This window comes from Cetorhinus maximus, chromosome 4 (genome assembly GCF_964194155.1).
Source record: "Cetorhinus maximus chromosome 4, sCetMax3.hap1.1, whole genome shotgun sequence".
Classification (NCBI taxonomy): Eukaryota; Metazoa; Chordata; class Chondrichthyes; order Lamniformes; family Cetorhinidae; genus Cetorhinus; species Cetorhinus maximus.
In genome coordinates, this window is record NC_135882.1 from 121,024,596 (window position 1) to 121,041,802 (window position 17,207).

A 17,207-nucleotide genomic window follows, 5' to 3' on the forward strand; every position below is an offset into this window, starting at 1 on the left:
CCTCATGAACCTTGGTTGGATGAATGACAATGGCCCCTGGCTTGTATGAGCCTGACATAACTGTCAAGTTTGGCGTTCATCGCATTTTCAGAGCTAGCATCTTTGATATCAGGCTAGACAACAGCCTTAAATTCCCCGGGGAACAGTTGAACCTGCAACGGTACTATGGGGCTGGACTTCCACCTATCACTTGGTAAAACCTTAAACCTTGCTGGAAATTACAGGATTATCTCAGCTTAGAACCATAGAACCATAGAAAAGTTACAGCACAGAAGGAGTCCATTCAGCCCATCTTGTCCACGCCAGCCCAAGGACACCCAGGTGCCCTTTCTAATCCCACCTTCCTGCACCCGGCCTATAGCCCTGCAGCTTACAGCACTTAAGGTGCACATCCAGGTACTTTTTAAAAGAGTTCAGAGTTTCTGCCTCTACCACCAACTTGGGCAGCGAGTTCCAGACACCCGCTACCCTCTGCATAAAAAAGTTCTTCCTCATGTCCCCCCTACACCTTCTGCCACTTATCTTGAATCTACGTCCCCTGGTTCTAGAATTCTCCACCAAGGGAAACAATGTTATCCTGTCCACTCTATCTATTCCCCTCATAATTTTGTACACCTCAATCAAGTCACCTCTCAGCCTTCTTTGTTCTAAGGAAAATAACCCCAACCTATCCAATCTCTCCTTGTAGCTACACTTTTCTAATGCTGGCAACATTCTTGTAAACCTCCTCTGCACTCTCTCCAGAGTTATTATGTCCTTCCTGTAATGTGGTGACCAGAACTGCACACAATACTCCAGTTGTGGCCTCACCAGTGTTTTATACAATTCCAACATTTTATCCTTACTTTTATATTCTATACCTCTGCCAATGAAGGACAGCATCCCATATGCCTTCTTTACAACCTTGTCTACTTGAACTGCTGCCTTCAGGGACCTGTGTATTTGTATGCCAAGATCTCTCACTTCATCTACCCCTCTTAGTATATTCCTATTTATTGTGTAATCCCTGTAACTGTTTGACCCCCCTAAATGTATGACCTCACACTTCTCTATGTTAAAATCCATCTGCCACTTTACTGCCCACTCCACCAACCCATCTATATCGTTTTGGATAATATTAATATTCAATAGTACACAGGCTGTGTAGCTTCAGCTGAAACTTTGAGGAAGATTGAAAGTGTGTGGGGAGAAATAAGTTAATCAAGAAATCTATCCTGAGTAGTTGGCACACTAGTTGGAAGGGTGGGTGGAATGGCAAATCAGTTTGGGGATTTCAGAGTCCTGGCGCATCAAGGGTCTATTAAACCTGCTGCTATTTAAAGAATTAACCAATTGGGAGCAACAGCCACAGCATTACAACTTTCAACTTCAGGGACTCTAAAGTTAATCTTTTGCTGTGAGAGACTGAATGTCAGCTTGGCAATTTGGGGTTGGGACATAAGAACTCAATGGCAGGAATCCAAAGCTGAGTGGATGGAAATTTCAACATCACCCACTGACTCATTGGCTTTAACAGTTTTGATCCCCTAATTGTTAGGGAAACAGACTGGCCTCAAAGTTCAGTCATGAGATAATTTTAATGAGATAAAGTCAGAGCGGTTTATTAAGTTTTCAGTTAAACTGTAGCAATAAACTCAGGCCATGATTTACAGTGTAATATGGGCTATATACTTCCCATATTATGACTGGACAGGGAGAGCATGATGTTTTCTCTTCTTCCAGCTTTTGCTCTTCAAGTTTGTCTCTCTCGCTCTCTCCCCTTTTGCTTTGTCTCTTATCTCATTTTCTTATTTCCAGATTTCTGTGCTGCACAGAAGACAGATGAAAGGTCTCTTTCATCCTGGCCTGTATCTATTTAACCCCTCCCTCTCCCCAATCATCTTTAGTCCTTTGGTAATCATGTCCTAAACATGCTTTTCTTGACCAATCTCATGCGCGCCTCACATACCAATTACAGAATGTTCTTAACATCCATCTTTGTCCAAATGTCTCTTATGTCAAGGCTCTAGGATCTTATCTCTTAGAGGAGCCTAGACATTCCAATCTTGTGTTTTCACATGCACAAACAGTTCTCACAGACAGCCTTCAAGGTCTCAGCTTTTGCTGTAGTAAGCTGTTTAAAACTTGAAGTAAAACCCCAGAATCCCTCTAGCTTGGCATCTTTTCTGTACTGGTTCTAAGTTTTCCCAGTCTACTATACTACCAAGACAAGTTCTTAATGAAGTGAGATGTTAATTTCTAAGAAGAAAGTTAATTTTAACAATTAGTGTTCTTGTTAGTCGCCTAATAATCTTACGTTGGTCACTTCCAGGATTCTTATCCAGTACCAAATGAAATTTAATGACCTCATCAGAACAGCAAAGATAAAGAAGTGACCCATAACCCTTCCCTGCATTCAATATATTTGTTGGTGAAATCAGCCGTATTGAACCTCAGTCTTCTACATGCATAAAGTGTAATGCATCCATTACAATCAGCGGCTGTGGAAAATGTCAGCATCACAAGTTTAACCATCCCTCTTGAAGTGACATGTATTTCATGCTTCTCCAAATGCCAATACTTCAGATGTCAGCTCCTGTCTGAAGATGATGAAAAATGGTTCGTTCAGAAGAGGCTACACTACCCTACTGCTAAGAAACTATTAACATTTTGGAACATAAGCAAGAAATATTGGAAGCACTGAGTAGGTGAGGTAACATCTGTGGAGAAAACAGGCAAGTTAATATTTCAGGTATAACCTTTCAATAGAACTGGAAAAATTTACAAGGTGAGCAAGATTTAAAGAGGAAAGAAGAGAAGGGAGAAGCGAACACACAAGCACAACAGATGAAGTAGAATGACCTGCAAAGTGATAAAAAGTAAAACAGGGAAGTTTAGATGTCTGAGATAAGCATATCAAGCCAGAATCTTCTGTTTGCCGAGCGGGGGCGGGGCCCGCTCACCGACGTGTAAAATGACGCGGGGTGACGTCACCCCGTGTCGTTTAGATTTACTCGGCTGCACGCCCGCCGACCTGTCAACGGCCTATTAAGGCCATTAGAAAACTAATTGAAGCCACTAATGGACCTGCCCATCCAACCTTAAGGTTGCCGGGCAGGCCGGGAGCCCTGGCGGGCTTCTGAAAAAGCATGAAACCTCATCCCACCCCTTCATGAGTGATTAAAAAATCTCAGAATATTTCAGATTAAAAGCTATGGACGCGTCCCAACTCATGTGACAGTGTCACACGAGGGGACATGGCAGCGAAATCTTTCTCACACCTTTATTTGAAGTTTCAAATCTGAGCTGAAAGAGCGCACTCCCGGCTCAGGGAATCCCTCCCCACCCATACAAGGAGGGCAGGCTTCCTGGCGGACGTCATGCTGGGCGGGCCTTAGTTGGCTTGCCCACGTAAAATGGTGGCGCGCCCCCAACTGGGGGGCACCGATCGGGAACCCGCCCACCTGCGCCCGCTCATACACATTCCCCCCTGACTGGGGGAAAATGTTGGCCCGAGAGACAATAGGGAAAAGCATAACAAAAGAAATGTAAGACATCGGGAATGTATAAACAGCTGTGTTGTTGAGGATAAGCCAGGTCTGAAAGTGCAACTGAATCCAACAGCCAGAGAAGAAAAATTCATGTTGAAACCAAGGATGCAAGACCAATGTTTTCCCTCTGAGAAATACTAATACACTCAATCCCACATTGCCAGCAGGTACTGCATCAAAGAAAATGGAAGAGAAATGGACGTCTAAGGACCCAAAATGGCAGGTGATGTACAAAAGTTCATTCCTTGCTGAAAGTGCATCACCTAAGTTATTGGATTGGGTTCCTCAATAGGCATCCAGAGCACATGCTGGGGGTATTAAAATGCCACAGTACAATATTTAAATAAAGACCCTACACTTGTTGTTTACCCTAGCCTAACATTCGTTCTTATTCATTCATGGAATGTGAGCATAACTGGCAAGGCCAGGCTTTGTTGCCTATGCCCAACTTCCCTTGAGAAGATGGTAGTGAGCTGTCTTGTATATGTTATATACTGCAGCCATGGTTGCTGAGGGGGTGAGTCTTTAAGGTACTTGATAGCACGGCAATCAAGTGGACTATTATGTCCTGTATGCAAGTGAGATTCTTGGCTGTCGTTGGAGCTACACTCATCAAGACAAGTGGAGAGTTCTTTATCAAACTCCTGGCTTGTGTCTTGTAGATAGTGGACAGCATTTTGGGGGACTCAGGAAGTGACCTGTTCTTATAGACACAGTATTTCTGTGGCTCATTCTGATTTGTCAATGGTATCCCCGAGGATGCTGATGGTGGAGGGTTTCAGCAATGGTTATGCCACTGAATGTCAAGGACAGGCGGTTGTTGGAGATGTTCACCGTGTTATGGACAGGAGGGGGCTTTAAGTTAAACAGCCTCGATTTCTCCTCTCACCATTTGTCCATATACAGAAAGGTGTTTATAGATTTTTTGATTTCCCCCTTTATAAGAGGTGGCATATTTTCCCCAATCCCTCAATTTTGGAGTGACCCATCCTCTATTAATAGCCCCACAGCAAACCCAAGATATGGTAAAATCAGAGGGACAGTTTATTTTACACACACTCAAAATGTGGTGAGTGGGTGTTGCTACGTAACCCCGATACATTCACACCATAAAGGAGGGATAAGGGAAAGAAAGACGTACAGGGCAAAGACCATAGAGAGAAAAAAAAATATTGTTTCACTTGAGTCCAGGGTCCAGTAAGTCACTGTCCAAGGAAGATTCTTTCAGTTGGCTTTGTCTGACAGAATTCCTGGTCTTTTTCTCAGGAGCTTGGTTGAAGGCTGAGGTAGGTGAAGATGCAGCAAAGTATTCTTGTATTCTGGGATTTAGTTCACTTTGCAGGCGAAATGCAAGATTCTTTCTGGAGACCAGGATTTGATAGAAACGGAGGTCAGAGGCAGGCTGCTATAGCCTGGAGTGTTGTTATCTCTTCTGAAGTTAAAAAGCAACTGAAATCTGGGTCATGTGACAGGATGATTTTGAGTTGAGCCATTCAGCAAATGAAGCCCCCTTGTTAAAACCCATTGCATTTTGAGCAGGTAACTGTGGAACCATTAGCACAATGTTGGGGACAAGGAGTCACAAATAGCTCTGCCTTTGTCCAGTGCTGGCTGAGCAGAAGTCTTGCCCTTTGTGTTGGCTTGGCTAGAATGTTCAGACAACACAAGTCACATTCCAGGAGGTTGATGAGTTCACTTTTGTCTATTGGAACTGCTCAGAATTTTACATAACTACAAGCATGTGACTAGCTGCGGCCATTTTATCAGTCCAGCAACTGTCGATATATTTTAAAAAAGAATTTAAACAAGACAATATGGAAGAGAAACAAAATTCTTGGAGATGGTGTTTTCCTTCATGATTTCTTGGCATGACAATTGCCTGATATTCATGTGGTGTGAATAGGACTGAACACTGGGTAAGTATCAGAGTCAATGTTGAAGACTCCCAGACCATTCCCTCCTGACTGTGTGTCTCTGCTGTTGGTGGGACAGGACATACACAGGTATAGTGATGGAGGAGATTGTAACATTTGCTGAAAGGTACACCTTGGTGAGTATGATTGTGTCAGGCTGATGCTTGACCAGTCAGTGGCTCTCCTAGTTTTGGCACATGTCCCCAGATGTGGTTGACTCTTAAACCAATGTGGTTGATTCTTAAAGGCCCCCTGAAATGGCCTAACAAGCCACTCTGTTGTAACAAACTGCTATGAAGTCTCAAAAAAGGAATGAAAACAGACGGACCACCCAACGTCGACTTAGGCACCAGAAACAACAACGGCATACTCAGCCCTGTTGACCCTGCAAAGTCCTCTTTACTAACATCTGGGGGCTAGAGCCAAAATTGGGAGTTGTCTCACACACTAGTCAAGCAACAGCCTGACATTGTCACATTCACGGAATCATATCTTACAGACACCACCACCACCACCATCCCTGGGTATGTCCTGTCCCACTGGCAGGACAGATCCAGCAGAGGTGGCAATGCCATGGTATACAGTCGGGAGGGAGTTTCCCTGGGAGTCCTCAACATCGGCTCTGGACCCCATGAAGTCTCATGGCATCAGGTCAAGCATGGGCAAGGAAGCCTCCTGCTGATTACCATGTACCACCCTCCCAGCTGATGAATCAGTGTTCCTCCATGTTGAACATCACTTGGAGGAAGCACTGAGGATGGCAAGGGCACAGAATGTGCTCTGGGTGGGGACTTCAATGTTCATTACCAAGAGTGGCTCAGTAGCCCCACTACTGAGCTGTCCGAGTCATAAAGGACATAGCTGCTAGACTGGGTCTGCGGCAGGTGGTGAGGGAACCAGCAAGAGTGAAAAACATACTTTACCTCATCCTCACCAACTTGTCTGCTGTAGATGCATCTGTCCATCACAGCATCGGTGGGAGTGACCACCACACAGTCATTGTGGAGACAAAGTCCCGCCTTCACATTGAGGATACCCTCCATCGTGTTGTGTGCTAAATGGGATAGATTTTGAACAGATCTAGCAACTCATCCATGGGCATCCATGAGGCACTGTAGGCTATCAGTAGCAGCAGAATTATACTCAAACACAATCTGTAACCTCATGGCCCAGCATACCCCCACTCTACCATTACCATCAAGTCAGGGGATCAACCCTGGTTCAATGAAGAGTGCAAGAGGGTATGCCAGGAGCAGCACCAGGCATACCTAAAAATGACATGTCAACCTGGTGAAGCTATAACACAGGACTACTTGTGTGCCAAACAGCATAAGCAGCAAGTGATAGACAGGGCTAAGCAATGCAACAACCACCAGATCAGATCTAAGCTCTGCAGTCCTGCCACTTCCAGTTGTGAATGGTGGTGGACAATTAAACAACTCACTGGGGGAGGAGGCATCACAAATATCCCCTCTCTCAATGATGGGGGAGCCCAGTACATCAGTGCAAAAGTTAAGGCTGAAGTATTTGCAACCATCTTCAGCCAGAAGTGCCGAGTGGATGATCCATCTCGGCCTCCTCCACAGATGCCAGTCTTCAGCCAATTCAATTTGCTCCACATGATATGAAGAAACGGCTGAAGGCACAGGATACTGCAAAAGCTATGGATCTTGATAATATTCTGGAAATAGTACTGAATGAAGATTGTGCTCCAGAACTTTCCACGCCCCTAGCCAAGCTGTTTCAGTACAGTTACAACACCGGCATCTACCCGGCTATGTGAAAAATTGTCCATGTATGTCCTGTACACAAAAAGCAGGACAAATTCAACCCGGCCAATTACCGCTCCATCAGTCTACTCTCCATCATCAGTAAAGTAATGGAAGGTGTCATCAACAGTGCTATCAAGTGGCACTTGCTTAGCAATAACCTGCTCACTGAAGCCCAGTTTGGGTTCCGCCAGGGCCACTTATCTCCTGACCTCATTACAGCCTTGGTTCAAACATGGACAAAAGAGCTGAACTCCCGAGGTTTGGTGAGAGTGACTGCTCTTCACACCAAGGCCGCATTTGACCAAGTCTGGCATCAAGGAGCCCTAGCAAAACTGGAGTCAGTGGAAATCAGGGGGAAAACTCTCCACTCTTTGGAGACAAACCTAGCACAAAGGAAGATGGTTGTGGTTGTTGGAGGTTAGTCATCTCAGCTCCAGGACATCACTGGAGGAGTTCCTCAGGGTAGTGTCCTTGGCCCAACCATCTTCAGCTGCTTTATCAATGACTTTGCTTCCATCATAAGGTCAGAAGTTGGAATATTTGCTGATGATTGCACAATGTTCAGCACCATTCGTGACTCCTCAGATACTGAAATAGTCCATGTTCAAATGCAGCAAGACCTGGACAATACCCAGGCTTGGGCTGACAAGTGGCAAGTAACATTAGTGCTACACAAGTGCCAGTCAAGGACCACTCCAACAAGAGAGAATCTAGCCAACGCTTCTTGACATTCAATGGCATTACCATCACTGAATCCCCCACTATCAACATCCTGGGGGATATCATTGACCAGAAACTGAACTGGAATAGCCATAAAAACTGTGGCTACAAGAGCAGGTCAGAGGATAGCAATCCTGCGATGTGTAGCCTACCTCCTGTCTCCCCAAAGCCTGTCCACCATCTACGAGGCACAAGTCAGGAGTGTAATGGAATACTCCCCACTTGCCTGGATGAGTGCAGCTCCCACAACACTCAAGAAGTTTGATACCATCCAGGTCAAAGCAGCACTCTTGATTGGCACCACATCCAAAAACATTCACTCCGTCCACCACTGACACACAGTAGTAACAGGAATTCACCAAGGCTCCTTTGACAGCACCTTCCAAACCCACGACTGCTACCATCTGGAAGGATAAGGGCAGCAGATAGATAGGAACACCAGCATCTGGAAGTTCTCCTCTAAGTCACTCACCATCCTGACTTGGAAATATATCGACGTTCCTTCACTGTTGCTGGGTCAAAATCCTGGAACTCTCTCCCTAACAGCACTGTGGGTGTACCTACACCACATGGGTTGCAGTGGTTCAAGAAGGCAGCTCTCTATCATCTTCTCAAGGGATGGTCAATAAATGCTGGCCCAGCCAGCAAAGCCCACATCCTGTGAATGAATAAAAAAAATGTTAGAGAGGAAGACCTGCAGGGTCAACCTGAAAGTGTCAGTTTTTTTTCTGAATCTGATGCCTAAGTCAATGTCGGGTGGTCTGTACAGTTTGTTCTTAGCATTCTCTGTTGTAGCAGTTTGATAGAACAGAATGGCTTGCTAGGTGATTTCAGAGGGAAGTTAATAGTTAATCACACCCCTGTAGGCCCAGAGTCACATAAAGGCCAGAAGGATAAGGGCAGCAGATTTTCTATCCCTGAACGACAATAGAGACCAGTTGGTTTTTCCAACAATCCTGTGGTTATATGCCATAACTGGTACTAGCTTTTATTTAATTAACTGAAATTAAATTAATCAGCTGTTGTGATTTGAACTAATTTCTCCAGATGATTAGTCCAGGTCTTTGGGTTACTCCTCCAGTGGAATAACCACTATGCTACTGTTCCACTTGCTATTTGGTGCAATCAAATTTCTAGGTCTGGTTCTTTAATAACTTCAGACTTGAACGTAGCTCACCCTTCGTCTTCAGTGTGAAATTCTGGCAGTTCATCTGTTAACATTTTGGGAGCGGTTAGAGATAGGTTTTGGTACTTAATCGGATCCTTGGAATGACCATGCATTTTCTTCCACAGGGCCAATGTTTTTGCTTTCATTTGTACCAGCCTCATTTCCAACCAATACATCTATTCACAGGTTCTCTGCATTTCATAGATGGAGCATTGGCTGAAAGGTATGATCTGTAATTTCTCTAATTATGCTTCTTCTTGTCTTATTAATATTACTGCAGTCATTTAACTATCTCTCTCTTCTATTTAGGCACTTTATAGGTAATTTTATTGTTTCGCCCTCATCTGTGATTTTTATCCCTTTCCTCTTTCGTTTGTTCTATTACTTTTCAAATGCTGCTTATATGTTCTAAAGTAGATTCTATGTTGACAGATGTTCTTCGGGTGAATTAATAGCATGGATTCTTCTCCAAATTGCCACCCATTTTGATATGGGTTTGGACAGATAAACAGAGAAAAATATGTTTTTAAAGGCTACTGCCTCAAACCTGCCACAATATAAAACATGCAGCTACATTCTCCTCCCATAAACTGATAGTTTTGTTCAAGGCTAATCAGAAATGCACTCTGCCATATTTAAATCGGGTCAAAGTCCTCGTCCCTCCACTCCTTTCATAGAATTACAGGCTGAAAAACAAAATATCACTGATGCTAGAAATCAAAAATAAAATTAGAAAATGAGTCAGTGGAGTTATTAATGCCATTGACCCCATGCCAGAATGCCGAGAACTCTCGATACATCAAGTAGCAAATGCCAAATGGATGGTAGGGTATTTCAGTCCTTTCCTCAGTATGTTGGTTATGTTATTGTTTAGTCACTACATGAGCAATAATCTTGAAGACAAAAGCCTGCCTTGTTCCTATATTCCTTTTTTCTCCTTCGACCACTTATCTCGCCAACTCTGAACTGTTGACATGGTGTCTACTTGAATCATTTATTAACTCCAGTCATGCATTCCACAGCTTCTCAAATACTTGTGCAAAAGAGTGAATCTATGCTATATCCTTCCATAATTCTGGAACCCAAAACTGCACAGCACACCAACAGAGTTCTTATCAAGATTTTATATCGATTCACCATTACATCTCTACTTTTTTTAAAAATCAAAGTGTACCATCTCATGCTTACTGACACAATTCTTCTATCGTATCAGTGCCTCTTTAAAGCTTTCTTTGATCCTCAAAATTTTTTACCACAAGCTGGGAACCCATCCTAATGTTGGGAAATAAAGGGATAAAAGTTAAAAATAAGATTTAAAAGTAAGATAAAGGAAATGTTTTTATGAAAGAATAAGCGGAGATATTTTCCCTACGGGCAATGTGGGCTGAATGAGGTAAGTCTTAAAGCTGAAAATCAGACCACAAATATGTTTCTATGAAGCAGTTTATTTGAAGCATTTCTTGTACCCAACAGATTTCATTCAACAATTCACTTACTTAAATTCTTTCACACAATTATTTTAATTAACAGTTTTAATCCACAAATATGAAACACAAATATCCAAATTCACATAAAATTATTATATTAACAAAACATTATTTGACAAAAAATATTTCTTTTCAGAATATTTTTAAAATTTGCTTTATAGAGCCATATAAATGTTACAGCACAGAAAGAGACCTTTCAGCCCATCATGTCTGTGCCAGCTGGAAAAGAAAAAAAAAATTTAAAAACTAGCTGCCCATTTTAATCCTACCTTGCAATACCTGGTCCATAGCCTTGCAGGTTACAGCACTTTAGGTGTAGATCCAGGTGCCTTTTAAATGAATTGAGGGTTTCTGCCTTCACCACCAAACCAGGCAGTGAATTCCAATTACCCACCACCCTCTAGTGAAGATGTTTTTCCTCATGCTCCCTCTAATCATTTTACAAATCACCTTAAACCTATACCCCTGGTAATTGACCACTCTGTTAAGGCATCCCTGTCTATTCTATCAAGACCCTCATCATCTTGTACACCTCAATCATGTCACCCTCAGCCTCCTCAGTTCCAAGCAAAACAACTCCAGTCTATCCAATCTTTCCTCATAGCTGCAATTTTCAAGCACGGGCAACATTCTAGTAAACCTCCTCTGTGATCTCTTCAGACCAATTATGTCCTTCCTGTAATGTGGTGGTCAGAACTGTACGCAAAATTCCAGCTGTGGCCTAACCAGCATTTTATACAGTTACATCATTACATCCCTGCTTTTGTATTTAATATCTTGTCCTATAAAGGAAAGCATTCCATTTGCTTTCATTACCACCTTATCCACCTGTCCTGCCACCTTCAGAGACCTCTGGACATGCACACCAAGGTCTCTCCCTTCTTCTACCCCTCTCAATATCCTCCCATTTATTGTGTATTCCCCAGCTTGGTTTGCCCTCCCCAAATGCATTACATCGTACTTCTCTGGATTGAGTTCTATCTGAAACTTTTCTGCCTGTCACAAAGTTATAATATTTTTCATAATGTTATTGTGGTTTATTGTAAAGTAGGTTTATGAGTGTGAGTGTGTATAGTTCTGTCTGTGATTTAATTGAATTGGAGTCAGATAGACTGCAAGCTTACAATTATCAAAAGAAGTTAGGTGTAAAAGGCATTTTAAATGCTAATGAGTACACATACATGATGTTTTACAATGTAGGGTGTGAAGGAAATTTGCCATTTTTAGATAAGTGATGGAGTTGTTTAGGTTTCAAAGGGATAGGGTGCTTGCAACTAACAACGTAAACAAGGCCAAGCAGTGTGGTTATTTTTCATTTATTGACAAGATGAGAAGTACATTTCCAAAGACATATGGGAGAATGGAATTTACAGATTAAAGAGAAAGAAACATATATAAAGAAGGAAGGAAGGTGATGTTTGGAGGGGGCACGTAAAATCTAAGACAATCATGTAAAACAGCCTTGGGGAAGCCTCCAACCGCTTTTGAAGAAGCCTGCTGTGTCCAGTAACCAAAGGTGGAGGAAAGCTTTTGGAATTCCACTGTTGAGTGGGTGCTGTGGTAAACTAGCTGGCTTGCTATTTAAATTTAAAATTTATTTTGGACTGTTGTCTTAAAGGAGGTGTGTAGTTGGGAGTCAGGTTAATTAGGGATTTGTTATTGTTTTAGTCACTTTAATCTTACATATGTGCTCGAAATCTTTCCTTTTGTTAATAAATGTTTTAATTTTGTTCTTAAAATCTCTAAAGGTGTATTAGACTCATTACTTCTGAATTCAGCGCACAAATATTCTCATAATAAATACAAATTGCAAAACCATTGTGATAGCGTGGCAACATTTCCCTTGTGGATTTGGCATCACCTGCCACATTCTAACATGCCCACTCAACCAAACCATCATTCCGGAGACAACAGCTATCCTTTTCACTATTAACAACACGGCCATTTTTTGCATCATCCACAATTTTCCCAATCATGCCAGCCACATTAAGTCCAAATCATTAATATATACAACAAACAGCAAGAGACCCAACACTAAGCCCTGTAGAACGCCACTGGAAACTGTTTTCCATTCGCAAAAACATGCATCAACCAGTACCCTTTGTTTCATGTCACTGAGCCCATTTTGAATCCAACTCGCCACATGCCCCTGTATCCCATGGGCTTTTACTTTTCTGACCATTCTGTCATGTGGGATCTTGTCAAATGCCTTACTAAAATCCATGTAGACCACATCGACTGCACTACCCTCATCAATCCTCCTTGCTGCTTCCTCAAAAAATTTGATTAAGGTAGTAAGACAGAATCTTCCCCTAACAAAACCATGCTGACTATCCCTGATTAATCCATTCCTTTCTAAGTGACAGTTTATCCTGTCTCTCAGAATTGATTCTAATAATTTGCCCACCACAGAAGTCAGACTCACCAGCCTATAATTATTTGATCTGTCCCTCACACCCTTTTTAAATAATGGTACAACATTCTCAGACCTGCAATCCTCTAGTGGTTCATTTGTATCTAGTGAGGATTGAAAAATGATCCCCAGGGCATCTGCTATTTCCTCACTGGCTTCCTTTAACAGCCTGGGATATAATCCATCCGGCCCTGGTGACTTATACACCTTCAACGATGCCAGTCCTTCTCTCACTTTGCTAATTGTATCTAATATATTGCACTCTTTCTCTTTAACTAGAATATCTGCTTCATTCCTCTCCTTAATGAAAACAGAGACAAAATACTGATTGACAACCCTGTCCACATCTTCAGCATCAGAGCACAAGTTACCATGTACATCTCTGATTTGCCCTACCCTTTCCTTAGTTATTCTCTTGCTCTTAATGTACTAGTAAAACATCTTAGAGTTTTCTTTGATTTTACCTGCCAATATTTTTCATAAAAGACCATAAGAAGTAGGAGCAGAAGTAGGCCATTCGGCCCATCAAGTCTGCTCTGCCATTCAATGAAATCATGGCTGATCTGATAATCCTCAACTCCACTTTCCTGCCTTTTCCCCATAACCCTTGATTCCCTTGCTGATTAAAAATCTGTCCATATCCTCTCTTTGCTTTCCTAATTACCTTTTTTATTTCACCTCTGTATTTTCTATAGTCTTCTCGGCTTTCTACGGTATTACGTTTTTTGCGACTGTCATAAGCTTACTTTTTCTGCTTTATTTTACATTGTATACTTCCAGATAACTAGGGGGCTCTAGATTTGGCAGTACTGCCCTTTTTCTTTGTGGATACACTGTGCCTGTAGAATCTTGCTTTTGAATGCTTCCCACTGGTGTCACTGATTTCCCTTCAAGTAGCTGTAACCAGTCAGATCACCTCTCAGTTTTGTAAAATGTTTCCTTCCCCAATTTAGAACTTTTAATCCTATTCTATCTTTATTCTTTTCCATAATTATATTAAATTTAACTATATTATGGTCACTTTCTTCAAAATGGTCACCCACTGCTACTTCATATTTCATGATAGACCACGTTAGAATGCCTCCCGTCTTGAGCCAAAATAAAGAGATTCCTTGGTGATCCTACTCAGCTGTTATATTTCCTGATGATTCTCAAGGAGTGTTTTGATTTTTCTGTTGTTCCCATAAGAACATACAGTGGGTTGTGTGGCTCACTTAAGGGTGGCAATCATACTTTACCATTTATGCAACACATTGAAGGTGGTTCCTTTTTCCACTTTAACGTTCACAAACCTCTGATCTACTGCCAATATCATTTTCTGGGTCTGATTCATAATTGTGATGAGGATCATAGATTAAAGCCTCCTTAAGAATCTTGGTCTGCTACTTGCAGCACTGGTTCTTCTTGCATTCTGTTGCTCTCTATCAACATCTTGTCTTCTTACTCTCTCCTCTTCATCTTCCCTTTCTCTAATTCCTGCCTTTTTGCTCTAGAGTCTTCATCTTCCCTGGCTCTGTGTGCTGCCTGTTGCTTTCCCTTACCAACTAATAATGTGTAGTGACAGAACATAACTAACAGAACAGAACTACGATTCTGTAGTGTCACAGAACATAACTTACATGAGACAAATAAAATAAGAAAAAAGCAAATATGAAAGAAAGTTGGGGATTTATGACATAAATTCATTGTTTTCTTTCTTGGAATGTATGATTAAGATTGGTTAAAGCATGTCTTAGTTATGGTGTCAGTGGGGGCACAGTGTAGGCTGGGCCGCAGGATTCTCTGCTAGGAGATCAAAGCTCCCCAAACTCCCCTACAACATGCCACTTGGTCCAATGTATCATGCCACCAAATTTGGTTGAGGTTGACCAAAGGACTTCGGAAGAGTTTGTCAACAAACAAACAGGCATTTTGCTTTTTATGCATATAGTTGTATCTGACCTATCAATTACACATTTCAGAGACCACTTGTCCAATTTAGTAACAATTGAGAAGAGTCTGACAATCATTTTAAGTGAAATAGCACGAATTATTCAGATATGGCATTCATCACTTATTCGTTAGCCTAAACTTTTTTTTTACTATTGTGATTCAAATTGAAAGCGACATTTAGTCATTTCTAGCTAAAGAATAAGTTTCCCATGACTGTGGGAACGCCAAGTACATTCGAATAAATAGCGAGCATAAAAGCTACATAATATCTAATTTTCTTAAAGTGGTTCTCCCAGAAATATGAGTGAGAGCTGCGCGCACCAGATTTTCGGATTCCAGTAAAAGGCGTGGTTTCGGTCGGTTTCAGGTTGCGCAGTGACTGATCCCGAAGAGCGGAAGAGCCCTGAGTTTGGGGAATTCCTCGGAGGAAGTGATCAGAGAGCAGCTCCTTCGCTGCCGAATCATTAACACCTTTGATAACATTCGGCCGAATCCCAAGGCGAAAGTGGGTTGAGGATTTTAGCCCAGTGGGAACTCGTCCGTTGAGTTATGTAGGAGGAGCGTTAACTTGTGAAAATGTACAGTTAACCTTAGAGCTGGACCGGTCCTTAAGCAATGAGCAAACGCTGGAGGCACAGGTTGCAGTGACAGAGGAGGAGGAGAGTCTGAGTGCGTATCGACAGTTATGGAGTGTTCGAGGGGGAGCAATTTCTCGAGTATATCATCCATCCTGGATGTGGTTCCCTATCAGAAGTTGGTGGATCTGCATTATATCAGCAAAGGAGGCTATGGCGTAGTGTTCAGAGCGCAACACAGCGACTGGAGGATGACAGTGGCAGTCAAATGTCTACAGTTCGACTCTCCAATGGGTGAAGGGTATGGTATTGATGCATTGGGAGAGGAGAGGAGGTGGTGCTATTCAAATAATTGAGATTTCTGAAGGACTTTATATAATCTGTGAATCTGCAACCCGGTAATGATTCTATATGAAATAGGATGTGAATTTGCGCACACACTTAATCCTTTGGTGTGCGTGTTGTTATGCATGCGCCGCTGAAAAATAACACTTGAGTAATTTCAATGTCGTGATTTGTCTAAGTCGCCACACCTCATTCATGTGAAATCACCACTGCAATTATTGCATCTGAAATTTTGAATTTGATTACTAATTTCCAGTCATTCCTAGTCAACTGTTAGACCATAAGACGTAGGAGCAGAAGTAGGCCATTCGGCCCATCGAGTTTGCTTGCCATTCAGTGAGATCATAGTTGATCTGATAATCCTCAACAAAAACAGAATTACCTGGAAAAACTCAGCAGGTCTGGCAGCATTGGTGGAGAAGAAATCAGTTAACGTTTCGAGTCCTGACGACCCTTCGGCAGAACTGAGTATAGTTAGGAGAAAGGTGAAATATAAGCTGGTCTAAGGTTGGGGGCGGGGGGAGAGAGAAGTTGAGGGTGGGGTGATTGTGGGGATAAGCAAGCAGTGATAGGAGAAGATAATCAAAAGATGTCACAGACAAAAGGATCAAAGAGGTGTTGAAGGTGGTGATATTATCTAAGAAAAGTGCTAATTAAGAATGGAAGGCAGGATACTCAAGGTACAGCTCTAGTGGGGGTGGGATGGAAAGGCTAACAAAGTTTTGGTTTTAGATTTAAAAATAATGGAAATAGGTGGGAAAAGAAGAATCTATATAAATTATTGGAAAAAAAAGGGGGAGGGGGGAGAAACGGGGTGGGGATGGGGGGAGGGGGAGTTTAAGATCTAAAGTCGTTGAATTCAATATTCAGCCCGGAAGGCTGTAAAGTGCTTAGTCGGAAGATGAGGTGCTGTTCCTCCAGTTTGCGTTGGGCTTCACTGGAACAATGCAGCAAGCCAAGGACAGACATGTGGGCAAGAGAACAGGGTGGAGTGTTAAAATGGCAAGCGACAGGGAGGTTTGGGTCTTTCTTGCGGACAGACCGCAGGTGTTCTGCAAAGCGGTCGCCCAGTTTGCGTTTGGTCTCTCCAATGTAGAGGAGACCGTATTGGGAGCAACGAATGCAGTAGACTAAGTTAGGGGAAATGCAAGTGAAATGCTGCTTCACTTGAAAGGAGTGTTTGGGCCTTAGGACGGTGAGGAGAGAGGAAGCGAAGGGGCAGGTGTTGCATCTTCTGCGTGGGCATGGGGAGGTGCCATAGGTGGGGGTTGAGGAGTAGGGGGTGATGGAGGAGTGGGCCAGGGTGTCCCGGAGGGAACGATCCCTATGCAATGCCGCCAGGGGGGATGAAG

General features: G+C 42.6%; 1 protein-coding gene across 2 annotated transcripts in view; it reads left to right on the forward strand.

Moving 5' to 3' along the window:
* The first annotated feature begins 15,326 nt into the window (after positions 1-15,326).
* ripk2 (receptor-interacting serine-threonine kinase 2) overlaps positions 15,327-17,207 on the forward strand; it is a 64,648-nt gene continuing 62,767 nt past the window's right edge. For both annotated transcript variants that reach the window (XM_078540707.1, XM_078540708.1), the window contains exon 1: positions 15,327-15,811. In XM_078540707.1, coding sequence (XP_078396833.1) covers positions 15,621-15,811 — 191 coding nt within the window. In that variant the 5' untranslated portion in view covers positions 15,327-15,620. The remainder of the gene's footprint in view (positions 15,812-17,207) is intronic.